The sequence below is a fragment of the Musca autumnalis genome, unplaced genomic scaffold (genome assembly GCF_047663935.1).
Source record: "Musca autumnalis isolate F117 unplaced genomic scaffold, ASM4766393v1 scaffold_3, whole genome shotgun sequence".
NCBI classification, from domain to species: domain Eukaryota; kingdom Metazoa; phylum Arthropoda; class Insecta; order Diptera; family Muscidae; genus Musca; species Musca autumnalis.
In genome coordinates, this window is record NW_027411866.1 from 94644453 (window position 1) to 94672066 (window position 27614).

Here is a 27614-nt window from a genome sequence, read left to right on the forward strand (position 1 = left end):
AAAATACCGATAATCGGGAGGTACCGTTGTATGGGAGCTATACCAAAACGTGGACCTAAGCCCACAACTCTCTGTTGAATTGTTTAATACCTCTGCCGAAGACTAACCACAAAATTTGAATACTTTCGGTTGGTCATTGTGTCTAAAACATTCAAAATACCGAAAATCGGGAGGTACGGTTCTATGGGGACTATATCAAAACGTGGACCGACCAACCCAATTTTTTGTCCTGAAGATTGTAAGTCAATAATAGGTACGTGTACCAAAATTGATGCACCTACGACAACTCCTTCTATTTTTGGCCACAGTTAATATGAACTCGCGACATTGTGCGCCTTAGTATTGCCTATTTTCTGTATTTTAAAGGTTGTGGCCTTAATATTCCTAACACATGGCTCAAATTTGGTATTTAGTCTTCCTTGGGGGTATAACACCTTCCCCAGAAATTTGTTGGTACAGGTCCAATCCTTCACTTTGCCCCCATAGAAAGGTACCTCCCGAGTTTCGGTATTTTGAAGGTTGTGGCCACAGCAACCCACAGAAATGGCTGAAATTTGGTATTTAGTCTTTGTTGGAGATAAAAGCCTTTGTGACTGAAATTCGTCGGTATAGGTTAACATATCGATATAGCCTCCATAGGACGGTACCTCTCGATTTTCGTAATTCTGAAGGATGTGACGTCAATATGCCACCGAAAGACTGAAATTTGTTATTTAGTCTTCCATTGGATTATAAAATATTCCAGAAAAGAATTATCAGTACAGGTCTGTGGGTTCCTATATCCCCCATAGAAGCGTACCTCTTGATTTTCGGTATTTTGAAGGTTTTTTTTTTGAAATATCGGAAATTTGGTATTTAGTCTTCTTTGAGTCTAAAAACTATCCGCCATAAATTTGTGGGTATAGATCGACGTTTTTATATATCCCCCCATGGAGCGGTACCTGCCGAATTTTGGTATATTGAAGGTTAGCCACATTGTTTTGCAGAACTTTCTGAAATTTTGTCTTCTTCAACGAAAGGAAACTAATTGTTCCATTTTACTTCAATACAACTCGTAGTGGAGGGTATAACCAGTTCGGTCTGGCCGAACTTAACGCCGTTCTTACTTGTTTGGGTTAGAATAAAACATGTAGGTATCCGTGGCCGAAAAATTTCTGGACCTAAAATTGAGGACAGAAAAGAAAACTCATTATTCCATTTTAGTTCAGAATATTTCATGGTGGGGGTATAAAAAGTTCGGCCCGGCCGAATTTTACGACTTTTTACTTGTTTAATTTTTGTTCAGACATACGGTTTTTTGTTCTAATTATGGAAATGTATAATGTTCGGTTTTCCGGTTATATGACCCGAATGTCCAAATTCAAAAAGCTTATGGAAATATCTAACACATGGTTGTTTATTTTAACGGGTTCGCCTCATAATGTATTTACACGGCTTATTTCTCCATTGTAATTTGGCACATAGATCATAAAGGAACTGAATAAGGCCTCAGTTGATCACGAATAACGTTTTTGCACACATTGGATCGATAGAAACTTTTATGACATTACATTTTTGACTGGACTATAACCATAGTCGGAGTTAGGGGGCGCACCTGTAGTGTAATTCTGTTTTGGTTATCGACAAAAATCGGTAACATTAAAATGCAAGTTTTTGAATAAAAATTACATATAAAAGTTAAAAACACTCTTACTATAGATAGGTCTTGGCGGAAACTTTATTTTGGACGCTATCTTACTGAAAAAAATCGTAAATTACGGAAATTATATGGATTATAAATATACTGATTTTCGTCGGTAACCGAAACGTGAGTTAGAGAATCCCACTACTGGTTCAGCTATTATATGTACATATGTATATAATTACACATTTTGATGAAAATATATTCAGGGTTATACAAATAGGGTTTATCTACGGAAAACAAACAATATATACTTAAAAGCTTTGAAGAGGCAAGATAAGACATGTGGATAAATATTCGGCAGATTAGAGAACACCTGCAAGTTTGAAATTTACATGGTCTTGGTTAGATGTAGCGACCTTGATATCAAAACATATGTCAATTTTGTTAGTATTTAAGAAGAACACTTCTAACAAATCACTATCAGTTCAACACTATCTACAGTGTGAATTACATACAATTCTAGTAAATATGAATAACTTAATAGAATTTTTAATCGTTGGCTGTCTAATTGCTTCTGCAGTGGGCAATGATTATTGTTCAACAAATTTGTGTAATAAAGGAGTAACTCATGTTGCCTGTCGCAATAAGGTTAACGTACAAAATTTGACTTACTAGGATTATAAAAAACCGACATTATTGATTTCTTTTAAAATTTCCTTAAATTTCTATTATCAGATATTTGATGCCTCATGTCCCGCCAATGCTGCCTTTGTCAATATCGATGCTAATTTGAAAGCTGAAATTGTAAGGGCTCACAATGAAAAACGTAATTTGGTAGCTGGAGGTGGTGTCAATGGTCTAGCACCAGCTTGTCGTATGGCTACCATGGAATGGGATGATGAACTGGCTGCCGTTGCTGCCTACAACGTTCTTCAATGTAAAATGGAGCATGATAAATGTCGCAACACTGAAACCTTTCAATATGCTGGACAAAATTTGGCTTGGAGATCATTCTGGGGTCAACAAAGTTATAGCACTCTATTCCAAAAATCCTTTGCCATGTGGTATGATGAAGTTAAGGATGTTAAAATGGATTATATCAATTATTTCCCTGTTGGCTATCAAGGACCGTAAGTAAAAAATTTAGAAAGAAATTGAGTTTTTAATTAATTTGAATTTTTATTGATACGTTTTAGTGCAATTGGGCACTTCACTGTTATGGTAGCTGATCGTAATATACGTGTGGGCTGTGCAGCTGCCACTTATGAGGATCTCAGAATCGATGGCGGTAGACAAATTTTCTTGATTGCTTGTAATTATGCCACCACCAATATGCTGGGCTTCCCCATCTATAAAAATTGCAGCTCTCCAGCAACATCATGCAGCAGTGGTAGAAATCCTCAGTATCCTAATTTGTGTTCAAAATCGGAAAAGTACGAAGTTAACAAGTGGTATTAATATTTAGTTGTATTAATTTCGTGTTGTTATTCAGTCATTGTTGCTATGTTATATGATCTTACTCGTTTACAATTACAATCTCTCTATAAAACCTGAACAAAAACTATTCTTTATTTTCCGATTGCTCGAGTTTTCAGAAATATATGTTGTAGTTGAAGAGATAGATTAAATCGAAGTTATCTATCTCACCCTTCCACCGTGACAGGAACAATTTTAGGCTAACGAGGCTATATAAACTTTGATACGACCAAACTGTGCCGTATCGAAATATAACAAGTAAGAACGGTAAAGTAGAACACTTAGTTTGTTTTCGTTTGCGAAGAAGACTAAATACCAAATTTCGATAAAACAATGTTGCTAACCTACAAAATACCGAAATTCGGGAGGTACAGTTCAATGGGGGATATATAACAACGCCGATTTATACAGACAAATTTCTGGCGTAAAGAACACAAAATACCAAATTTCCGATATTTCGGGAAGATTATGTGCCTAAAATCTTCAAACCGAAAATCAAGAGGAACGCTTTTATGGGGGATATAGAAAGACGTCCCAGCTAGCATTTGGAAGATTTTTTTTTTCAAAAACCACATTGCGGAGGCTTTTTAGAGCCCTCTTGGTGATCAAAAACTGATTATGTCACTTGTATGATCAGAAAGGAACTCCCTGTAATGATTAAAAAGAGTTCAATTTAAAATACAACAACAAATGTGTAGCAATCACAAATAAATCATTGAGGCGTTTAAAATGTGACTATTTTTTCGTTATTTATTGTCACATTTTGATCATCTGAAAATTGAAAAATGCTCAATAAAAAATGGTCATTCTGGTGTTTGAAAAGTGATTAGAATTATGAATCTTCTAATTATATTTTGAACAGCTAGGTGATTAAACACTGGTAGTTTTGTTTCGTTTCTTTTTCAAACAAACATAACTTAAAATAAAAAATAATTTAAAAAAATTTAGTTTCAGTGTTTTATTTAAATAAAACGCTTGCCGTTTAATTTTGCCACCATTTATAATTTAAATGCAAGCGTTTTATTTGAGAGATTCCATCATAAGAAAGAATATGTTTATTGAGGCTAAGCGACAAATTATTTTCTAGTTTTAAGTGCATTTCTAAATAAAACACTGAACCTTATTTTTTTTTAAATTATTTTTTATTTTTAACTTTTAAGTAAATACATTTTTTTGACCACTAAGAACAAAATTATAGTCAATTTAGGCCGAACATTTAGATTAAAACTTTAAAATGCCTGAAATCGTGTAGCACCGTTATCTAAAGGCTATACCAAAACCTGGATTTATGTTCCTAATTTTTGGTGGGGAAGTTTATGTACCATTGGGAACTCCAAATGCCAAGTTATAGCCAATTCTGGCTAAAATGAAAATAAGATCCTTAAAACACTTGAGATCGGGTGGTACCACTATATGGGGGCTATACCGAACCCTGGACCTATGTCAACAATTTTTGGTGTGGAAGTTTCTGTACCATTGGGGACTCCAGATGCCAAGTTACAGCCAATTCGGCCTGAAAATGAAGATAAAACCCTTAAAACACTTGAAATCGGGCCGTACCGCTATATGGGGGCTATAGCAAAACCTGGACCTATGTCCACAATTTTTAATGAGTACGTTTCTGTACCATTAGAAACCCTGCTTGTCAAAAAACACCCAATACGGACTTAAAATGGCGATAAAATACCGCTGGATGGGAGCTACAGGAAAAAATGGACCCATATTGGTTTTGATTTCATATTCGTGTATTGTCATCAAAATCTGAGAAGTGTGCAAAGTTTTAGTTCGATTGGCCAACTGCAACTGTGTTAAAAATGAGTTACCAGATTTGAACTAAACACACACCAAGGTAAGTTAAATAAAACACTGTAAAAACACTGTAATAAAACACTGTAAAAACACTGTAAAAAGAGTCACAAATGAATCAACAAATCACCAATAAATGATTAAAATGCGACACGAAAAATACTATATATGGGAAATGTTGCCAATTATTTCATATTCCATTTCCAAAAATTGATTTTTTTTCTTTTCGCGCTACTTTAGCGATTTTTGGTACATAGGTTAAGAAAAAATTCCCAAGTAAAAATTCGCTCGCGAGCAAATTTTTGGTTGTTGCGGACAAATGTTATAGCGGTTTTACTTCTGCTTTTAAGAAGAAAATATTATAAAAACGCTAATTATTTTATTGAGCACTATTGTCACTAAAAAGTTATCACGAAGTGACGTCATTAAGTAGATTGCATAATATTTGTAAAATGGTACTCAGCATTCGCGGAATTTACAAAAAATTGACAAAATTTTAAATGTAATCCGAATTTTTTTAAAATATAGGCCCATTCAAAAATTACAAAAAAGTAACAGTTTTAAAGAAAGATTTCACGGGGAATCAAATGAGACCAAACTTATAATCATCGGGATAGTAGTTAGGATATTATGGCCAAAATAAGCACATATTTGTGTTACAAAAGACAAATTTTGGTTTGGAATAATAGAATTCACATGCATTCTAGAATTGAAAATATTGGAAAAATTCTATAGGGGTACTTCTTTTATTTTTCTTGAAACTCCCATAAAAATGGGCGGATTTCGCGTTATCTACATTCACATAGAAGGTTTCCCATTGAGGAAGTTTATCGGCTTCATGAAATAAATCATTAGACTTCTTAAACGGAAATAGAGTTCAAATAAACCGCTTTAACTTATATGCATTATAAAAATATAAGTAAATCGCGTAATTATCGTTTTGTCCGCAGGTGATTTTCATGTACAGCAAGACCATATCTTTTAATTTGTATATATTTTTCGAAATATAATTTGGATGCTAAGATGTAGCATCGGCATCGATATATAACTATTTCAAGGCAATCAGTCAAGAACCGTGGATGTAGCATCACACACTATTTTTGGGATAAAATGAATGTAGTTCCCTTATCAGTGAAGTTTTTAAATCTCTGTTTCCGCAAAAAGGAAGATGCTGCACTAGTTTTTTCAGAATACGCGATAAAATACGCGATATTTTCAAAAACAATATTAGGTGATTTTCCTACCTTGGAATTTCTCCTATCTCGCGTTTTAGTAGATGGATTTTAACGAATAATGATTTATTAGATCCGCAACGTAAAAATCCAAAATTTGCAATCATGCACGAGTAAATCGAATGCCAATTGTACAAATTCGACCCGAAATATATGATTTTTAGAAATTTGTTCGCACAAAATGTTCGTATTTGGATACAGATTTCTCTGAAGCTGTGTAGGCTACATTCACGACACATATATCAAATAAATCAGAATCGTGAGTTCTTCATTTCTATATATGATTTTTTGAAAAACCTGTTTGCGGAACGAAATTATAAGAAAATTTCAAAAAACACTTAAAACCTGACTTCGATATGTCAGCATCATTTAATGGTAGACGCAGATAAAATTTTGAAAAGTTATACATTCACTTTGACAGGAAAATCGGGAAAAATTTGGTTTAATCACAAATCGAGAGAAAACAAAAAAAGTCACGTTGGCTTCAACCCATTTTTACCCATTTTTTAACATAAATATAGCCACAGCTTCCACTCAAATCAACTTTGAAGGCCAAAAATTTTTGCCAAGTCTAAAAAGATTTCATTATATCCAAAAGCATTTAAATTGTAGAATATACAACCACTATTCGCGAGTTATAAAGCGGTAAACCTTGGCTTCAACGATGATAATTTTTCAATAATATTGTCCATATAGGTACCACCAGAAAGTGGGCAAAAATGATTCGAAATTTATGCAGAGGAAGACTCATTTGTGATTTGTTTAGAAAAGTCGCCCGAGGTTACGTTTTCCTCCTGACAAAGGAGTCATTTATGATCAGAAAAGGGCTCATATTCCAGCTTTTTAATCGTACAGTCGGATCAAAAAAGACTCGAATTTGATTAAAAATTTCAAAAATGCTGGCTGGGGTGCTTTTATAACCCCCCGTACCGACAAACGGGTCCACGCCTTCATGTAGACCCCATAAAACGGTACCTCACGATTTTCGGTATTTTGAAATTTGTGGCCCCAACAACCCATTAAAATGGCTGAAATTTGGTATTTAGTCTACGTTGGAGGTAAAAACCTTTCCGATTGAAATTCGTCGGTATTGGTACACGTTTTTATACCTCACCCATAGAAAGGTACCTCACGATTTTCGTATTTATGAAGTTTGTGACGTCAGTATCCCACCGAAATGACTGGAATTTTTTATTTATCATTTCTGGGGGTTATAAAATATTCCTGAAGATAATAATCAGTAGCACCCTAGCCAGCATTTTTTGACATTTTTAATCAAATTCGAGTCTTTTTTGATCCGACTGCACAATTAAAAAGCTGGAATATGATCCCTTTTCTGATCATAAATGACTCCTTTGTCAGGAGGAAAACGTAACCTCGGGCGACTTTTCTAAACAAATCACAAGTGAGTCTTCTACTGCATAAATTTCGAATCATTTTTGCCCATTTTCTGGTGGTATATATGGTAACATGGGTCGCCTTCGCCACGTTTTTGTTCAAAATGTTGTCATATCGGCATCATTAAAGTTTTTCCAAACATTATGTTTGGTAAGAATATTAGCATATCTTGACTATAAGTTTTGACATATAAATTATTATAATTTAGTTTTTAAAATATTATTTTTGAGCACTTACAAAATGTCTAAAAAGTGGTGAAGATTCCCCACCCATGGGGTAGCTTCGCCATCGACATAGGACATATATCAACGGACTCTAAAACTGGCATATACCATACTTCATCCTCAAATATCAACATTATGCATAAAAGGAATATGTTTTCTATTAAATAATCAAAAATGATTCAAAAATTTACAAAAAGAAACATATTCTAGCCATTAATTGAAGTAGGTACCTTGATTTTAGGCATAAAAATGACATTTTTGCCAAATTAGATAGGTTTAGCACAATATTTGAGTTCAACTTCACATTATAGCGTGGTATGTCAATAGCATAAACAATTTAAGTTAAACCTGACATATTTCTCACATTAACACACTACACCCCTATCATGCCGTAGCCGCCCCACCCCCTACATAGTTCATAATTTGAATATATTGACATTTATAATTACATTTATCATGCAAATTATTTGGATTTACATTCTTCAGTAGTTGTCTATTAACGGTATGAAATATAATTTTGATATCACAAGAGGTATACACTATATCACAAAATTTACCTACCACGAATATTTTTCGCAATACCCCAAAAACATGAAACCGCGTGCATCAGCAATCATATATTTGATAGAAATGCCAATTATTGGGAGATGAAAGATCTTCGTTAAACTCACAATTTTCCCTTTAACGGCATTTCCCTAGCAGTTATAGTTATCAAGAAAATCGGTGCTGGCGAAGGCGCCCCAGTGGCGAAGCCGCCCCATGTTACCATATAGTATTTTTCGTGTCGCATTTTAATCATTTATTGGTGATTTGTTGATTCATTTGTGACTCTTTTTTGAGTCATGTTTATAATCGTTTATGAGTCTTTAGTGAGTCATTTATGAGTCTTTTTATCAAACGAAAAAAATAAAAGAATTTTGTTTTTTTATTCTTCTTTGTTTTTTGTTTCTTTCCTTTGTTATGTTTTATTTTCTGCTTTGTTGTGACTTTTAGTTATCCCTTTAGTATTTTTTTATCCTTTATATATTCCACTTGGGAACATAGGGCTTCTACAAAAGAATTCCATCTTACTTTACCGTTACAAATATATTTTAAATTATCTAAGTTTGTATTTTGCTTTTCGATTTTATGCAGGACCGTTCTTCGCAGCGTGTTTCTTGGTCGCCCAGGACGTCTGCTACCTTGTGGGTTCCATTCCTAGGCCATTCTAGCTATGCTGTACTGTGGCTTCCGTAGTGTATGGCCTATCCATTTCCATTTTCTTCTTGTTATTTGGCGGATTATGGGTTCCTCGTTTGTCATTATCCATAGATCAGTGTTTGCGATTCGGTTTGGCCAGAATATGCGACAAATTATACGAAGACATATGTTCACGAATGTCTGAAGTCTTTGAATTATATGTGACGTAGTTTTCCACGTTTCGCTACCATATAGTAGGGTGGATTTTACACACGCGTTAAAAATTCGTAATTTGGTCTTCATTGAAATTTGTGTTGATCGCCATATTTTATTTAGTCGACCGAAAGCGGCGCGCGCTTTGTTGAGTCGGTTTTTTTTAATCATTATCGATTCCTCCATCCTCTGCCATTACGCTACCAAGCTAACAAAAAACCGATACGTATTCAATTTGTAGGTTTTCAATGTGAATATGCATATTTGTGGTGTTATTTACCCGCAGTGCTTTTGTCTTGTCTATGTTGATTTCTAGACCCACATTTTTGGCCAATTCGACGAGCTCATTGAGTTTTTCTTGCATATCGGTGAATTTGTGCGATAATAAGCAGATGACATCTGCGAAGTCAAGATCCTCTAATTTTCGGTGCAAATTCCAGACAATTTCCCTTTTCTTCGTTTCAAGTTGTAGCATAATTTGATCCAATGTTACGGCGAATAGGAGTGGGGATAACGGACAACCTTGTTTAACACCTGTATTTGTTTCAAATATATCACTTGTGGTTCCGTTGAGACGCACATGTAGTTTGTTGTTTGTATACATAGCCTCTATAATGTTTATTATTTTCTGTGGTACCCTTTAGCATACTGTTTCTTTACTCACTTTCTTCATTTCATTTGGCAAAACCAGGACATGTGTTGTCTTTTTCAATATTCATAATATTATACGTGATATTTATATCAAAGTTTTGTAGACAGTGTATATGAGAATTATATACAATCAAACCGTTATGTTTGAAAAAAAAAAAAAACAAAACTATCAGTGTTTAATCACCTAGCTGTTCAAAATATGATCAGAAGATTCATAATTCTAATCACTTTTCTAACATCTGAATGACCCCTTTTTTGATTAAGCATTTTTCAATCTTCAGATGATCAAAATGTGACAATAAATAACGAAAAAAATAGTCACATATTAAACGCCTCAATGATTTATTAGTGATTGCTACACATTCGTTGTGTTGTATTTTAATTGTTGTTGTGTTGTATTTAACTAAATTGAACTCTTTTTAATCATTACAGGGAGTTCCTTTCTGATCATACAAGTGACATAATCAGTTTTTGATCACCAAGAGGGCTCTAAAAAGCCTCCGCAATGTAGTTTTTGAAAAAAAAAAAATCTTCCAAATGCTAGCTGGGACGTCTTCATATATCCCCCATAAAAGCGTTCCGCTTGATTTTCGGTTGTTTGAAGATTTTAGGCACATTATCTTACCGATATATCGGAAATTTTGTATTTAGTCTTCTTTCCGCCAGAAATTTGTCTGTATAAATCGGCGTTGCTATATATCCCCCATTGAACTGTACCTCCCGAATTTAGGTATTTTGTAGGTTAGCCACATTGTTTTACCGAAATTTGGTATTTAGTCTTCTAAGTGTTCCATTTTACCGTTCTTACTTGTTATATTTCGATGCGGCACAGTTTGGTCGCATCAAAGTTTATATAGCCTCGTTAGCCTAAAATTGTTCCTGTCACGGTGGAAGGGTGAGATAGATAACTTCGATTAATCTATCTCTTCAACTACAACATATATTTCTGAAAACTCGAGCAATCGGAAAATAAAGAACAGTTTTTGTTCAGGTTTTATAGAGAGATTGTAATTGTAAACGAGTAAGATCATATAACATAGCAACAATGACTGAATAACAACACGAAATTAATACAACTAAATATTAATACCACTTGTTAACTTCGTACTTTTCCGATTTTGAACACAAATTAGGATACTGAGGATTTCTACCACTGCTGCATGATGTTGCTGGAGAGCTGCAATTTTTATAGATGGGGAAGCCCAGCATATTGGTGGTGGCATAATTACAAGCAATCAAGAAAATTTGTCTACCGCCATCGATTCTGAGATCCTCATAAGTGGCAGCTGCACAGCCCACACGTATATTACGATCAGCTACCATAACGGTGAAGTGCCCAATTGCACTAAAACGTATCAATAAAAATTCAAATTAATTAAAAACTCAATTTCTTTCTCAATTTTTTACTTACGGTCCTTGATAGCCAACAGGGAAATAATTGATATAATCCATTTTAACATCCTTAACTTCATCATACCACATGGCAAAGGATTTTTGGAATAGAGTGCTATAACTTTGTTGACCCCAGAATGATCTCCAAGCCAAATTTTGTCCAGCATATTGAAAGGTTTTAGTGTTGCGACATTTATCATGCTCCATTTTACATTGAAGAACGTTGTAGGCAGCAACGGCAGCCAGTTCATCATCCCATTCCATGGTAGCCATACGACAAGCTGGTGCTAGACCATTGACACCACCTCCAGCTACCAAATTACGTTTTTCATTGTGAGCCCTTACAATTTCAGCTTTCAAATTAGCATCGATATTGACAAAGGCAGCATTGGCGGGACATGAGGCATCAAATATCTGATAATAGAAATTTAAGGAAATTTTAAAAGAAATCAATAATGTAGGGAACGGGCAGATGCAAATAATGCATAATCAATTTATCCTCCTCTCAAATTTTGTTAACGTACCTTATTGCGACAGGCAACATGAGTTACTCCTTTATTACACAAATTTGTTGAACAATAATCATTGCCCACTGCAGAAGCAATTAGACAGCCAACGATTAAAAATTCTATTAAGTTATTCATATTTACTAGAATTGTATGTAATTCACACTGTAGATAGTGTTGAACTGATAGTGATTTGTTAGAAGTGTTCTTCTTAAATACTAACAAAATTGACATATGTTTTGATATCAAGGTCGCTACATCTAACTAAGACCATGTAAATTTCAAACTTGCAGATGTTCTCTAATCTGCCGAATATTTATCCATGTGTCTTATCGTGCCTCTTCAAAGCTTTTAAGAATATATTGTTTGTTTTCCGTAGATAAAACCTATTTGTATAACCCTAAATATAATTTCCTCAAAATGTGTAATTATATACATATGTACATATAATAGCTGAACCAGTAGTGGGATTCTCTAACTCACGTTTCGGTTACCGACGAAAATCAGTATATTTATAAAGCATATAATTTCGGAAATTTACGATTTTTTCAGTAAGATAGTGTCCAAAATAAAGTTGCCACCAAATCCTATCTCTAGTAAGAGTGTTTTCATCTTTTATATGTACTTTTTATTCAAAAACTTGCATTTTAATGTTACCGATTTTTGTCGATAACCAAAACAGAATTACGCTACAGGTGCGCTCCCTAACTCCGACTATGGTTATAGTCCAGTCAAAAGTGTAATGTCATAAAAGTTTCTATCGACCCCGTGTGTGCAAAAACGTAATTCGGGATCAACTGAGGGATCAACTGATCAATTGGCGACATTTCCTGAGTATTTCAGTCATGTAAAACTTCTCTACAAAAGTGGTGTCTTGGAACACGCCGTTCGGACTCGGCGATAAACTGTAGGTCCCATGTCATTGAGCTAATATGAATCGGGGTGCACTCATTGATATGAGAGAAGTCTCCCATATCCCGTATGGGATGTTTGTAGAACAATTATATAAATACAAAATTTGAATTTGGACATTCGGGTCAAATAGCCGGAAAACCAAATACGCCCTTATAAAAATTATACATTTCCATAATTAGTACAAAAAACCGTATGTCTGAACAAAAATTAAGCATGTAAAGAGTCGTTTCGTTAAGTTCGGCCGGGCCAAACTTTTTATACCCCCACCATAAAATATTCTGAACTAAAAAGGAATAATGAGTTTTCTTTTCTGTCCTCAATTTTAGGTCCAGAAATTTTTCGGCCACATATACCTCTAGTGCCTAAATGTTTTAAACTAATCTAAACAAGTAAGAACGGCGTTAAATTCGGCCAGACTGAACTGGTTATACCCTCCACTACGAGTTGTATTAGTATTAGTTTCCTTTCGTTTATGAAGAAGACAAAATTTCAGCAAATTCTGCTAAACAATGTGGCTACCCTTCAATATACCGAAATTCGGTATGTGCCGTTCCATGGGGGCTATATCAATACCCACAAATTTCTGGCGGAAAGTTTTTAGACTCAAACAAGACTAAATACCAAATTTCCGGTATTTCGGTAAAACCTTCAAAATACCGAAAATCTAGAGGTACTCTTCTATGGGGGATATAGGAACCCGCGGACCTATACTTATAATTCTTTTCTGGAATATTTTTTAACCCCATGGAAGACTAAATAACAAATTTCAGTCTTTCGGTGGGATATTGACGTCACAACCTTCAGAATTACGAAAATCGGGAGGTACCGTCGAAATGTTGACCTATACCAACGAATTTCAGTCACAAAGGCTTTTACCTCCAACAAAGACTAAATACCAAATTTCAGCCATTTCGGTGGGTTGCTGAGGCCACAACCTTCAAAATACCGAAAATCGGGTGGTACCGTTCTATGGGGCGTGGGCCTATACCGACAAATTTCGTATGGAACGTTTAATACCCCAAATGAAGACCAAATACCAAATTTAAGCCATTTCGGTGGAATATTGAGGCCACAAGCTTTAAAATTCCGAAAATTGGGAGGTACCGTTCTATGTGGGCTATACTAAGGCGTGGGCCTGTACCAACAAGTTTCTGGGGAAAGTTTTATACCCCCAGCGAAAACTAAATGACAAATTTCAGCCATTTCTGAGGAATATTGAGGCCACAACCTTCAAAACACCGAAAATCGGGAGGTACGTTCTATGGGGATTATATGAAAGCGTAGACCTATACCGAAAAATTTCTGGTGGAAGTTTTATATCTCCAATGAAGACTGAGTACCAAATTTCAGCCATTTCGTTGTGATAATGAGGCTATGGGGACTATGCTAAGGCGTGGGCCTGGGGGAAAGTGTTATACCCCAACGAAGACTAAATACCAAATTTCAGCCATTTCGGTGAGATAATGAGACTAAAATCTTCAAAATACCGAAAATCGGGTGGTACCGTTCTATGGGGCTCCATGAAGGCATGGATCTATACCGACAAATTTAATATGGAACGTTTAATGTCCCAAATAAAGACCAAATACCAAATTTCAGCCATTTCGGTGGAATATTGAGGCCACAAGCTTTAAAATACCGAAAATTGGGAGGTAATGCTAATGCATCAAAAATGGAAGCAGGTGCCGTGGTCAAAAAAATTGCATACAGCATAAAATCAAAAAACAAAATAATTGTTAAGTTCTCTTCCATAAATAAGAAAAAAAATGATTATGCAAAATATGAAGGGACATCGTGTGGACGAGAATGTACTCGATGAAAACAACAACAACCCAACCAACATATCCATCTATATAAATGACGAGGCGTCTCCTATGGATGGCAAAAATAAAAGCAAAGGAGAATGGCTGGAGATATGTTAGGGTTAAAGATGGACGTATATATGCGAGAAAAAACGAAAATACTTCACAAATACCCATAAACAACCAGTCAGATATTGAGATGATCACAGGAGAGCAATATATAAACACTTTTTTAACCCAGTCCAGAATCTAATGCGAAAAATAATAAATTAAAAAAATAAAAACATTAAAAATTGCCTATTTTTTGAACTTTTTTATGAAAAAAGATATATGGTAAATTTCAAATTTCCTTTACAATTCCATCGAAAAAAAATTAAAACAATTTTGTACAAGCACATTCACGATTTTTGGTACATGGGTTAAGAAAAAAATCGTGGTTTAAAATCTGTTCGCGTTCACAAAATCGGATGCTGCGCCCAAAAGTTAGGGGGGGTTTTATTCCCTTATAAAGAAAAAAATTTTAAAAATTCCCTTTGTGTTGTAATAAGAAAATTTATATATAAAGCGTTAACAGCATTTAATATCTATCCGTAGATGCCTAAATATTTACTAAATGTATTTCTATTTTCGCGGAAAATCAAGAAATACTGAAAAAAATCTTGGAGTAAATTTAATTTATTCTAATTTAGAGTCCAAATAAAACTCGAAAAAATAAATTAAAAATACGTACAGATTCTGGACAAAGCGTAGAAAAATATGAGACCAAAATTTAAAAAAAAAGGATTTATAACTGCCATATTACAGCAACAACAAAAGACGAAAACTTATTGTTGGAATATTATTTCAAAAATATATTTTTTGTTCAATACGAAAAATAGAAAAAACATTTTTGGGAGTTATTCTACTACTTCGTTAAATTTCGATGCAAGGACTGACGGACCTTGCTGAAACTTCTTCAGGGAAAATGCGATGATAAACCCGAAAGTGTATTTGCTTACTTTGATAAACAATAGGATTATGAAATAGAAAGTAATATTGAAATTACATCCAAAGAAAAAACATAAAAGTTAAAAAACGTATAATTCGCGAATTCGTTAAAATCAGTTAAGGCGCATGCGCTTTTCAGATACAGCTAGTGCATCTCTATCAATATGTAGCGATTTTTCCACTTTTCATTCAGCGGCCAAAGTGTGCTGTCAGCTGCATCTTACTGTTCAAAAAACCTTAATGTGGGTAAAAATTGCGCGATCTACATAAGATTATAAGGCGCATCCGATTTCAGTGACCGCCTATAAAAAATACGTCATTATAACAAATTTTAAACAAATTCTTCAAGAACCGCGGATGTGCTACCAAATTCTATTTTATATGAAATACGAATAATACTCCTGAATTTCGGTAATTTATGCCACACGGTTTTGGAAAATAATATCATCGCGAATAAAAGGTTCCATTTATGTAAAAATAACCAAAGAAAATCGCGGTTCAATGCGCGGAATCATCAAAATATAATTTTGCAGAATTTCCTACTTTCAAGGTATCTATAACCGCCGTTTTAGTGGATGGATTTGAAAGCGGAAGGGTTCATTAGATCCGGCGCGTAAAAAAACTAAAATCACGCGGGGTTCAAGGGTACCTAAGACACAGCTGTAAATTTTGAAACCAAAAAATAGGTTTTTAAAGAAAATTTACGCAACAAAATCTCGACTTTGGACTTCTATTACTAGGAAGCTGTATGAAGCACATTCATGAGATATACATCAAACGACGTGGAATCACGAGATCTATAATCCAGTAAATAGTTTGGGTAATTATCTGGTTGCGCCCTCCAATTATAAGAAAAATTCAAAAAACCCAGATTTCAAAACTTCAAAATGTCAGCATCGATTTTAGGGGGATGCAGTGTATATATCGAAAAGTCATACATTAGAACCATGTTGCCCAATGGGTATTCTTCAATTCTTTCTTTAAGTTCAGGTCTACATTTTCCGTAGTTTGACCAGAAATCAAGAAAGAACACAAAAAAACTTGTAAACTTCAACACATTTTTACCCATTTTTTAATATTACCACCAACACAGCTTCCACATAAATTATTTTTTATGTTTCATTTTATGCGACCCCGGCTAAAACACTTTAATTAATATAAATATATTCATATTGTATAAAATATATTGACAGTTCGCGACTTATTAAATGTTGAACCTCAACTTCAACGATTGTAAAACATTTTTGAATATTACCATATGCAAAAACAAATTCAGATTTGGATTTTATGGCCACATCTATACAGGGCTAAAACGAACTTTTTTAAATTGATCCGTACTTTATCTCAGAAACTAATAAGCATTTTGCTTTGCGGTCTTCAGCAATATTGTAGTCCTAAAGTAGTAGAAACTTATGTCAAACAGACGAACTACGAAAAACCGCATATAACACATCAAAATTGATAAAAATAGGAAAGATTTCATAATTTCTGAAATTATGGTCAGTAACTGCCAAACTATTGAGAGTTGAACCAAGTAGCCTTTCGCAAAAATGTTCCAAATAATGTCCTCAGCAATTCTTCAGAACATTCTGAAACTGTAAAACACTTATTTCAAGTTGTTTAGGCGGTATTTCATATTATACTTTTAACAAAACATATTTCAAACAACGTTTACACAGGCTGTTTATTCTCATATTTGAAATTTCAATGTATTGTTGATATATTTATCAAATTGTCGTTGAAAAATATGATAGAGACAACGCGATAGAGGAATTTTACAACAATGGTATGTTCTGAAGATTTGTGTATTGCATTCCAGCTAATATTTTTCCCAAAGAAAACATAAAGAAAAATTTTACGGTTTTGGAGATACACTGCGAAATATATACAAATCACGGAAAATTTAGATATATTATAAAATTTGAGGCAATAAACGAGGTTATTCGTATTCATTATATTTCCAAATACATTCTTCTTGTTCTTATCTACAAGTTTGCTGCGGATGTCATGGAAAGATTCGTATTAGTTTCAAAGATATAGCCCCGATTTTCTTTAAAAAGTCAATATTTAGCCATGTTTAGATGGGGTCATAAAATCCGAACCCGATCTAACAAAACAAAACCCAAAACGGGTTTTTGTCTATTGCGTCTGTACTTTCATAAAAACCGCATTTGAAATTGTTTGCACAAAATTACCTTGAAAATGTTGCACAGTGTAATACAATCCAAAATACTTTCGGTGAAATTGATAAATATATAAATAACAAATCAATATCATTAATATGCATGAATATTCGGTCGCTGAAGATGCTGTACTAGTTGTTTCATTGCAGTGGAAACAAACCGTAGAAAACGCGATAAAATACGCGATATTTCCAAAAACAATTTTAGATGTTTTTTCTACTTTGGAATTTCTTGTAACCCGCGTTTTAGTAGATGGATTTTCACGGGGAATGATTTATTGGATCAGGAACGTAAGAAATTAAAATGTGCAATCAAGTATGAAGAAATCGAATGACAATTGTTAAAATTAGGCCCGAAAAATATGATTTTTAGAAAAAAGTTCGCACAAAATTTTCGCATTTGTATGCAGATTTCTATGAAGCTATTCAGACTACATTCACAATATTCGTATCAAATAACTCAGAATCACAAGTACTACAATCCTATATATGGTTTTTTGAAAATAATGTTTGCGGAATGAAATTAGAAGAAAATTTCAAAAAACACTGTAAATCTGGCTTCAAAATGTCAGCACCATTTAATGGTAGAAGCAGACGAATTTTGAAAAGTAATACATTAGTGAGATGATCCTTATTTAGCTTGCTTCTGCTTTTACTTTGACATGAAACTCGAGGGAAGTGTGGTTTACTCACAAATCCAGAGATAACAAAAAAAGACATGGTGGCTTCAACCCATTTTCACCAATTTTTTAACATAAATATAGCCAGAGCTTCCACGCAAATTATCTTTTAAAGCCAAAATTTTTTGCCACGTTCAAAAACATTTCATTTTATCCAAAAGTATTTAATTTGTACAATATACAATCACGAGTCGAGTGTTCTAAAAGGGTAAACCTTGGCTTCAGCTATGTTAAATTTTCAAAAATATTGGTAATATGCACAACAAAAATAGAAGTGGTAGACACATACAAATACCTTGGCATAGTTTTAGACAGCCATTTCAAATTTAAACCGCACATCGAGAACGCAAGAAAGAACCTTAGAAAATCAGCATACGCCATTTATCACCTGAGCAATTGTTCCCCATACCATGTCATACGACAAGCGTACTTTTCACTAGTGGAATCCTACTAAAGGCATGGAATAACAGCCTGGGGAAACCCAACACATTGCACTATTCTGCAGTCGGCTCAAAACAATATACTGAAAACACTCGATAACAGCTTAAACAAATTCGATCTGTACAACAACAAAATAATATAAATTCAAACCAACGTGATATAATGCGACAAAACAAAAATATACACGAAACTTTGAATGTATTAAACATCAAAAACCTTTACAAAGCAACAATTACTAATGAATTTTATGGTGAAAATTCTCTACTACGACCCATCGACCACAACCAAAGGAAAAGAAGAAGAGCTGAGGGAAGATACAGGGTTCCTGCTTTTAAAATGAGTATGGCAGAACAGCCTTAAATGTCAGCCTTCCAACCACGCAAAATGGACTACCTTTGGAAATTTTCAACACAACAAATAAAATCAGAAAGAAATAAACTATTAAAATCATATTAAATGAATTCCTAACTATGTATTTATACAAAATTATATTAATTTTATTATTATTTTATTTAATTATTTAAGTAAAAACGTATTACAACAGCTGAACTATATTAGAGTACGGTTACACTAGCGTTTTTTGCCGGGTTAACCCACTTCGAGAGGATTTATTTGACGTTTGCGCTATGGAATTGACATTTGAAATCCAAACCCACTGGGTTAATCCGGTTAAGTGTAACCGTGGTATTAAACTGTCATATGTAAACTGAATGTATAAAAATCACTTGTAAAATTTTCCTGCAGACAAGCTGATCGCTTCGCGTGATATATAAATTGTACATGATAATATATACCTAATAAAGATGAAAGAAATTAAAAAAAATTATAATTATAATATGTATATATAATTATAATACAATATATATAATTATAAGTATTTAATTTCGCTCTAACTTCGTCCCATACTCGCTGCTTCTGCCTCAATTGACCTTCTCCATGTGTTTGCAGGTCTACCCCTTCTACGGCTAACTTGCGGATAACACTCAAGCGCTTGTCTCTGCAATTCCGTAGGGTATGACCTATCCATTTCCTATATTCCTATTATATGTATGTATATAATTACACATTTTGATGAAAATATATTCAGGGCTATACAAATAGGTTTTATCTACGGAAAACAAACAATATATACTTAAAAGCTTTGAAGAGGCAAGATAAGACAGATTAGAGAACACCTGCAAGTTTGAAATTTACATGGTCTAAGTTAGATGTAGCGACCTTGATATCAAAACATATGTCAATTTTGTTAGTATTTAAGAAGAACACTTCTAACAAATCACTATCAGTTCAACACTATCTACAGTGTGAATTACATACAATTCTAGTAAATATGAATAACTTAATAGAATTTTTAATCGTTGGCTGTCTAATTGCCTCTGCAGTGGGCAATGATTATTGTTCAACAAATTTGTGTAATAAAGGAGTAACTCATGTTGCCTGTCGCAATAAGGTACGTTAACAAAATTTGACTTACTAGGATTATAAAAAACCGACATTATTGATTTCTTTTAAAATTTCCTTAAATTTCTATTATCAGATATTTGATGCCTCATGTCCCGCCAATGCTGCCTTTGTCAATATCGATGCTAATTTGAAAGCTGAAATTGTAAGGGCTCACAATGAAAAACGTAATTTGGTAGCTGGAGGTGGTGTCAATGGTCTAGCACCAGCTTGTCGTATGGCTACCATGGAATGGGATGATGAACTGGCTGCCGTTGCTGCCTACAACGTTCTTCAATGTAAAATGGAGCATGATAAATGTCGCAACACTAAAACCTTTCAATATGCTGGACAAAATTTGGCTTGGAGATCATTCTGGGGTCAACAAAGTTATAGCTCTCTATTCCAAAAATCCTTTGCCATGTGGTATGATGAAGTTAAGGATGTTAAAATGGATTATATCAATTATTTCCCTGTTGGCTATCAAGGACCGTAAGTAAAAAATTTAGAAAGAAATTGAGTTTTTAATTAATTTGAATTTTTATTGATACGTTTTAGTGCAATTGGGCACTTCACTGTTATGGTAGCTGATCGTAATATACGTGTGGGCTGTGCAGCTGCCACTTATGAGGATCTCAGAATCGATGGCGGTAGACAAATTTTCTTGATTGCTTGTAATTATGCCACCACCAATATGCTGGGCTTCCCCATCTATAAAAATTGCAGCTCTCCAGCAACATCATGCAGCAGTGGTAGAAATCCTCAGTATCCTAATTTGTGTTCAAAATCGGAAAAGTACGAAGTTAACAAGTGGTATTAATATTTAGTTGTATTAATTTCGTGTTGTTATTCAGTCATTGTTGCTATGTTATATGATCTTACTCGTTTACAATTACAATCTCTCTATAAAACCTGAACAAAAACTGTTCTTTATTTTCCGATTGCTCGAGTTTTCAGAAATATATGTTGTAGTTGAAGAGATAGATTAAATCTAAGTTATCTATCTCACCTTTCCACCGTGACAGGAACAATTTTAGGCTAACGAGGCTATATAAACTTTGATGCGACCAAGCTGTGCCGCATCGAAATATAACAAGTGGTAAAATGGAACACTTAGAAGACTAAATACCAAATTTCGGTAAGAACGGTAAAATGGAACACTTAGAAGACTAAATACCAAATTTCGGTAAAACAATGTGGCTAACCTACAAAATACCGAAATTCGGGAGGTACAGTTCAATGGGGGATATATAAAAACGCCGATTTATAAAGACAAATTGCTGGCGGAAAGAAGACTAAATACCAAATTTCCGATATTTCGGTAAGATAATGTGCCTAAAATCTTCAAATCGAAAATCAAGCGGAACGCTTTTATAGGGGATATAGGAAGACGTCCCAGCTAGCATTTGGAAGATTTTTTTCAAAAATCACATTGCGGAGTCCCAGCTAGCATTTGAAAATTTTTTTTTTCAAAAATCACGTTGCGGAGTCTTTTTAGAGCCCTCATGGTGATCACTCTAAATGCAAATTTATATACTTAGATTTATGTATAAGTAAACCACTGGGAGAGCTTATATAATCAATGTAAAATTCGAATTATAGATAAGACTAATGTAAATATCAATGTATATAGATTGATAGAAGGCATTAATAAAAATGAATTAAAAAAATAATTATAAATTATAATATATAAATAATTATATAATTATATATATATATAGCTATATTTTCCAACCAAAATAGTTAGCCTATAATTAGCCAAATAAGGTTGCTAGTGCTTAAAAACTTATCCACAAAAAATGTAGGAACCTATGCCTCCATTTTCTTATATTTTCACAGAATTTTTTTCTACTAAAGTGACTGCAACTTGGTATTTCGGATTCTCATTGGGTAAAATACCTCCACGCTGAAAATGATATAGAGGTTTATATTTTGGTATATATGTATTGTTACGTTTTGAAGGTTGTACACTAGAGAGGGATCACTCCCACCCCCTAATTATACCCTCCACCATAATATGCAGGGTATAATTAACCCTTTCGGCCCCGAACTTTTTTCCTCGCATTAGTAGTTACTTTAAAACCATAGAATTAAAGTATAAGTCAAAACTAAGACATAACATATATTGGTGGGCGTTACCCCACCTATTTCGGAAGATACAGTACATTTAATCTAAAATTTATATCAAGCTTTTTGTAGAAAATTAACTTACGTTGAAACTGAGGTATGGGGTATTGTAACTCGCGATTAGTTTTACTATACCATAACTTTTGACCGCATTTCGGTAAAATAAACTGTTTTAGCCCGATTCACCGAGGGGTTTCTTAAAATAATAATTTGAGCGGAAGCTGTGGTCGTACTAATGTAAAAAAATCGGAAAAAATCGTTGAATTAAACGGGTTTCATTATGTTATTTTCCAATTAGTGGTTTTACAACACAATGTAGAGCTTAATGCTCAAAGGAGAAGTTAAAGAGTATACTTCAGAGTTGAAGTTTCTAATGTATGATTTTTTAATATATCCACTGTATCTACCTCAAACGGATGCTGACATTTTGAAACCTGAAAAATGGGGTTTTTTGAATTTTTGCTCTAATCGGGACGCGCAGCTGGATTTCCCTAACAGCTTATTATTTGATTGTAGTACTCGCGATTTCGCATTTTTTAATGTATAACATGAGGGTGTAGCCCTCACAGGATCGCAGTAATCTGCGCCCAAACACGAAATTTTTGTGCGTAAATTTTTCTCAAAAACCTATTTTTTTGGCTTAAAATTTCCAAACGTCATTCGATTTCCGTGGAAACCCGCGTAAATTTAGTTTTTTACGTTCCGAATCTAACAAGTCACGACGCGTAAAAATCCACCCACTAGATCGGCGGATATGATACCCCTCAAATTTCGAAAATTTGCAAAAAAATTATTTTGAAAATATCGCTTATTAAAACGCGTTTTGGATGTGTCAGTTCGACTTAAATAAATAGATCGATACGCGTGTTTAAACTGCGCGAAAACAGATATTTAAAAACTCTCGTAAATCCAGAGATATAATAGATTTTTTCTAAAAATTGAGTGCGATGCTACATCCACGGTTCTTGATGGATCGCGTTGAAACGGTATAGAATGATGTATTTTTTAATGGTGATTATTGAAATCGGATGCGCATTAAATGTAAATGAACTTCGCGGAAATTATAACCATTTTACTGTATTTTGCATCCTAATATGCAGCAGATGGTACATCGTGGCCGCCAAATAGAATTTGACAAACTGTACATCAAATAAAAGGGATTGATTCGCTGTGTTGGAAAATCGGATGCGCATCATGTCATTTTCATAATTACACGGTTCATATGCGTCTCAAATGTTGCAATATTCAATATAACATTATTTTAACGTTATGCCACAATTGGAATTCCTTGTGATTTAATATAAGGTTCTAATAATATTATCCAATAGGATTATAGTTTTCCTATTGGATAATATTATTAGAACCTTATATTAAATCACAAGGAATTCCAATTGTGGCGAAAAATTTGTTACAACGGAATATCATCATTATTGCGTGAAATTTTCACGAAAATGCCGAAGAACTCAAACATTTTTTCTCCAACTTTTCCTATAAAACCATAAAAAATAAAATTAGAATAATATGGTTTTAATTTTTTCCTAATATTTTCTTCGTATTTTTGCAAATAACATGAATACTATAGCTCTAACCTTCACAACTTAGGTTTCATTTTATTCCTCAAAATGTCTTTATATATTTTTCGTAAGTATGAGCGCTATTGTTTCAAAAATATGTTTGTAAATACGTGAAATTATTTAACAAATTTGATTTTTCGCGAATCCATTGAGACTTTGCGATTATTTTTTGCATCATCGCAAAGGTTACGAGTTCAGTTAACGACAATAGGATATAACAGCTAACTATATTAAGCCGCGATTTTTTTAGAATTTTTTCTAATTATCATAATTAAAACGGTCATATCTTTTGCGCGCAACGATCAAAGTTAGTAACGAAAACAGATTTGGAATACAGATTTTTTTCTTAATCTATGTACCAAAAATCATTGATGTAGTATCAAAAATTTTTTTTTGATTTTTTTAAAATGGAAAAGACAATTTTCGACATTTTTCCTGATATGCTCATTATTTTGTGCAATTATGTAAATATAAATGTTATAATCGTATAGAAGTATACCTCTGACCTTACTTTTGAAGAATCAAAACTAAAGTTTAACATAAAGCTCATAAATTTTGATTTAGAAACGATTTAAATAATTTGGACTGTACACATCGATTTTTGACATGCCGTGATTTTCCAGACTTCACACTGAATAATGCATCGTAGTTCTGTTGATCGGGATACAACTGGCACTTTTTTATAATTTTTGCATTCTTAGGACTACAATTAGCAAAAGCAATGTGTTCTTTGAGGAAAAAATTCCGTTAGTTTTAAATAAAACGACGTTAAAATCGAAGTTGCTTATAAGCAACGTTGGGGCCGAAAGGGTTAAATTTGTCACTCCGTTTGTAACACATCGAAATGTTCATCGGAGACCTATATATATATATATATATATATATATATATATATATATATATATATATATATATATGTATATATATACTTGATTAGGGTAAAATTCTTAGTCGATAAAACCATGTCCGTCTGTTCGTCTGTTGAAAACAAGATACAGCTCGCAATTTTTAAGATAGAGCTTTGTAATTTGGTATAGAAGTTTCTATTAGCCCTACCATGTTTGGTATTGCAAATGGCCTATATCGGTACACGTTTTGATATAGCCCCCATAGAACGGTTCCACTCGATTTTCGGTATTTTGAAGGCTGAAATTTGGAAGTCTTCGTTGAGGGTATAAAACTTTCCACAATAAATTTGTCAGTATAGGTGGACTCCTTCATATAGCCCCCATAGAGCGGCACCTCCCGATTTTCGATATTTTAAAAGTTGTGGCCACAACAACCCATCGTAATGACTGAAATTTGGTATTTAGTCTACGATGGAGATAGGTTTTTACCTTCCGACTGAAATTCGGTCCACATTCCAAAATAGCCTCCATAGAACGGTACCTCCCGATTTTCGTAATTCTGAAGATTGTGACATCAATATCCCGCTGAAATTACTAAAAATTGTTATTTAGTCTTCCGGGGTTTATGAAATATTGCAGAAGAGAATTATCAGTATAGGTCCACGTCTTCCTATATCCCCATAGAAGCTTTTCAGGTTTTAGCCACATCATCTTAACGAAATATCGCAAAATTTGGTATTTAGTCTTCTTTGAGTCTAAAAACTTTGCGCCAGAAATTTGATGGTATAGATTTTGATATAGCACCCACAGAACGGTACCTCCCGAATTTCGTTATTTTGAAGGTAAGCCACATTATTTTACAAGTTCGGCCCGGCCGTACTTAATGCCGTTCTTTCTTGCTGTAAATAAAAAAAAATAAAATAAATAAATAAATAAAGTACATGAAATTTTATGGCAATCGGTTAACGTTAACCCGTGCCACCGAGGAGTTCCAAGCGGAATAACAGACTTTAAATATCCTTCATAATAAGGTGTAAAAGGTGAAAGAGCACAAAGCTCGTTTAAGAACTTAACATTTGGCGCTAATGGTAAAATAATTTTAATTAACATACCTACATGCATACATATTTATGTTTATTAACTACGTAATTCTGCCAAACAGATAAAGATGCTGTTGTTGTTAACACCAAAGAAAAATAATATAGATAAGAAATAGGTATAATACATTAAGTGAGAGTGAATCATAACGCAGACTTAAAACAACAAAAATCGAAATAACTAAAAATATAGACATTTAGTTTTAAACAGATTTTAGATTGTTTTATGGAAAACGAAATTATTTATGATGGAATACAACGAGATATGTATGAATTAATCGACAGCTCTAAATATATGATTGTTTATACCAATTAAGATTCCAAAATAACAAGTTAATACCACTTCAGTAAAAATTCCTTTAAGGGGTTATGGCCACTTGCAAATTTTACAAAATCTAGCCTATCTTCTTCTATTGTTCTATGCACTTATCATTATATGTAATAGCTACCCAGCCAATTACATCATCAATTGAACAATGCCTTTATTACACTGGTCAACACGACTTTTGTTTCATTCCTTTTTTGTGTTTCTCTCTGAAAACTTCGAGTTATTTTTGAATAAGGCATTTACTTTTCGTTAGCAGACTTCATGACGATTTTTATGTTATAGCAGAATCATAGGCGCTATGAACTTTATCTTATTATATAATATTATATATTTGTATACTGGACTATATAATAGACACCCTAAGCTTATTATTGCAGAAACTTTTTGTATCGAGGGTACAACATCTTCTTGATATATATGTCGTCGGTGTCATGCTTAAGTGTTCCATACGCCATTTTTGACATTTTGAGATAAAGGTACCTTACAAGGTTTTGAACCAAGCTCTTTCAGATTTGTTGGTCAGTTTTTCTCTATCTCTTATAGTTTCTGAGATATTCAGATACCAGTATGTTCCATATCCGCTTTGTGACCCAAAAAATCTTGTCGTTTTGTTCCATATCCATAAAGCCTGGCGTATGGAACAAAACAACTTTGAACTTTTTAGTTCCGTATCAATGTCGTTTGGCGTATGGAACAAAAAGAGACAAAAAGGAATTGTTCCGCACCAAAAATGATGGCGTTTGGAACAAAAAATTGCCCATTTTTGCCAAGTTACGGAAAAGTGTGGCGTATGGAACAAATTGTTTTAAAGTACTTGGTTTAAAAAATGAAGAATAATAGTTTCTAAATCCTAACATTTTTGAATATTGTATTGTTATATGAAAACGAAAATTTATCGATCATTTAAACAAAAAATCCATAGTTTAAAGACAAAATTTTGATGTAAGTCACAAAAATATACGCAAAAACGTCCATTCGACTTGAAGCTAACCAACTACAAAAATTGTATTATAAGAAAATCGCGTTTAAATGTTCTATGTTACCTTAGAAATGCAAAATATCAATCCGTTTTGTCCGATCGAAATTTTTACCACAAAAAAAATAGTGATAAGTGGGGGAAATCCCTTAAATAAATGTTTTAAGAAACCTATAATAATGATCCTTATTGTATTTATATGAGACAAATAAATGTTACATTTAAAGTCCTGATTTTTAAACTCCACAGTAGCACTTCATATAAGGGAGGTGGAACACGATTGATACAAAGTGTTTTGGTTGAAATGTGACAAAACGTGTTCCATGTGACACAAACTGCCAAAAACATGATAAAAAGATTCCATGGAACAATTCAGCAACTTTTTGCAATTATAAAAATTTTCCATAACTTCTAGACTATCACAGATATCTGACTAGAATAAACTACTGATATATTCTATGAGTTTAGTTAAGTAGAACTGAGCTCTTAAAGTATTGGATTATTGCACCATTTTTA

At 33.6% G+C, this 27614-nt stretch overlaps 3 protein-coding genes across 3 annotated transcripts; 2 read left to right on the forward strand and 1 right to left on the reverse strand.

The window, feature by feature from the left end:
- The first annotated feature begins 2120 nt into the window (after positions 1-2120).
- LOC141399727 (venom allergen-1-like) lies at positions 2121-3173 on the forward strand. Its single transcript, XM_073978961.1, has 3 exons — positions 2121-2272; positions 2360-2754; positions 2821-3173. Exons 1-3 carry the CDS (start codon positions 2153-2155, stop codon positions 3080-3082), a joined length of 777 nt encoding a protein of 258 aa, XP_073835062.1. The 5' UTR covers positions 2121-2152; the 3' UTR covers positions 3083-3173.
- A 7622-nt stretch (positions 3174-10795) lies between these two features.
- Positions 10796-11871, reverse strand: LOC141399728 (venom allergen-1-like). The gene is made up of 3 exons (XM_073978962.1): positions 11720-11871; positions 11215-11609; positions 10796-11148 (listed from the first exon to the last, which is right to left on the reverse strand). The coding sequence occupies exons 1-3, from the start codon at positions 11837-11839 to the stop codon at positions 10887-10889; spliced, it is 777 nt and encodes a 258-aa protein (XP_073835063.1). The 5' UTR covers positions 11840-11871; the 3' UTR covers positions 10796-10886.
- An 8137-nt stretch (positions 11872-20008) lies between these two features.
- Positions 20009-21059, forward strand: LOC141399729 (venom allergen-1-like). Its single transcript, XM_073978963.1, has 3 exons — positions 20009-20158; positions 20246-20640; positions 20707-21059. Exons 1-3 carry the CDS (start codon positions 20039-20041, stop codon positions 20966-20968), a joined length of 777 nt encoding a protein of 258 aa, XP_073835064.1. The 5' UTR covers positions 20009-20038; the 3' UTR covers positions 20969-21059.
- Positions 21060-27614: the final 6555 nt, after the last annotated feature.

What these genes read in the sequence shown, in the direction of transcription:
- LOC141399727 (XM_073978961.1), top strand. Translation starts at nt 2,153, where the DNA reads ATGAATAACTTAATAGAATTTTTAATCGTTGGCTGTCTAATTGCTTCT. An exon ending in ATGTTGCCTGTCGCAATAAG is followed by an intron (nt 2,273 to 2,359) that starts GTTAACGTACAA and finishes TTCTATTATCAG; the next exon opens with ATATTTGATGCCTCATGTCC. An exon ending in CCTGTTGGCTATCAAGGACC is followed by an intron (nt 2,755 to 2,820) that starts GTAAGTAAAAAA and finishes GATACGTTTTAG; the next exon opens with TGCAATTGGGCACTTCACTG.
- LOC141399728 (XM_073978962.1), bottom strand. Translation starts at nt 11,839, where the DNA reads ATGAATAACTTAATAGAATTTTTAATCGTTGGCTGTCTAATTGCTTCT. An exon ending in ATGTTGCCTGTCGCAATAAG is followed by an intron (nt 11,610 to 11,719) that starts GTACGTTAACAA and finishes TTCTATTATCAG; the next exon opens with ATATTTGATGCCTCATGTCC. An exon ending in CCTGTTGGCTATCAAGGACC is followed by an intron (nt 11,149 to 11,214) that starts GTAAGTAAAAAA and finishes GATACGTTTTAG; the next exon opens with TGCAATTGGGCACTTCACCG.
- LOC141399729 (XM_073978963.1), top strand. Translation starts at nt 20,039, where the DNA reads ATGAATAACTTAATAGAATTTTTAATCGTTGGCTGTCTAATTGCCTCT. An exon ending in ATGTTGCCTGTCGCAATAAG is followed by an intron (nt 20,159 to 20,245) that starts GTACGTTAACAA and finishes TTCTATTATCAG; the next exon opens with ATATTTGATGCCTCATGTCC. An exon ending in CCTGTTGGCTATCAAGGACC is followed by an intron (nt 20,641 to 20,706) that starts GTAAGTAAAAAA and finishes GATACGTTTTAG; the next exon opens with TGCAATTGGGCACTTCACTG.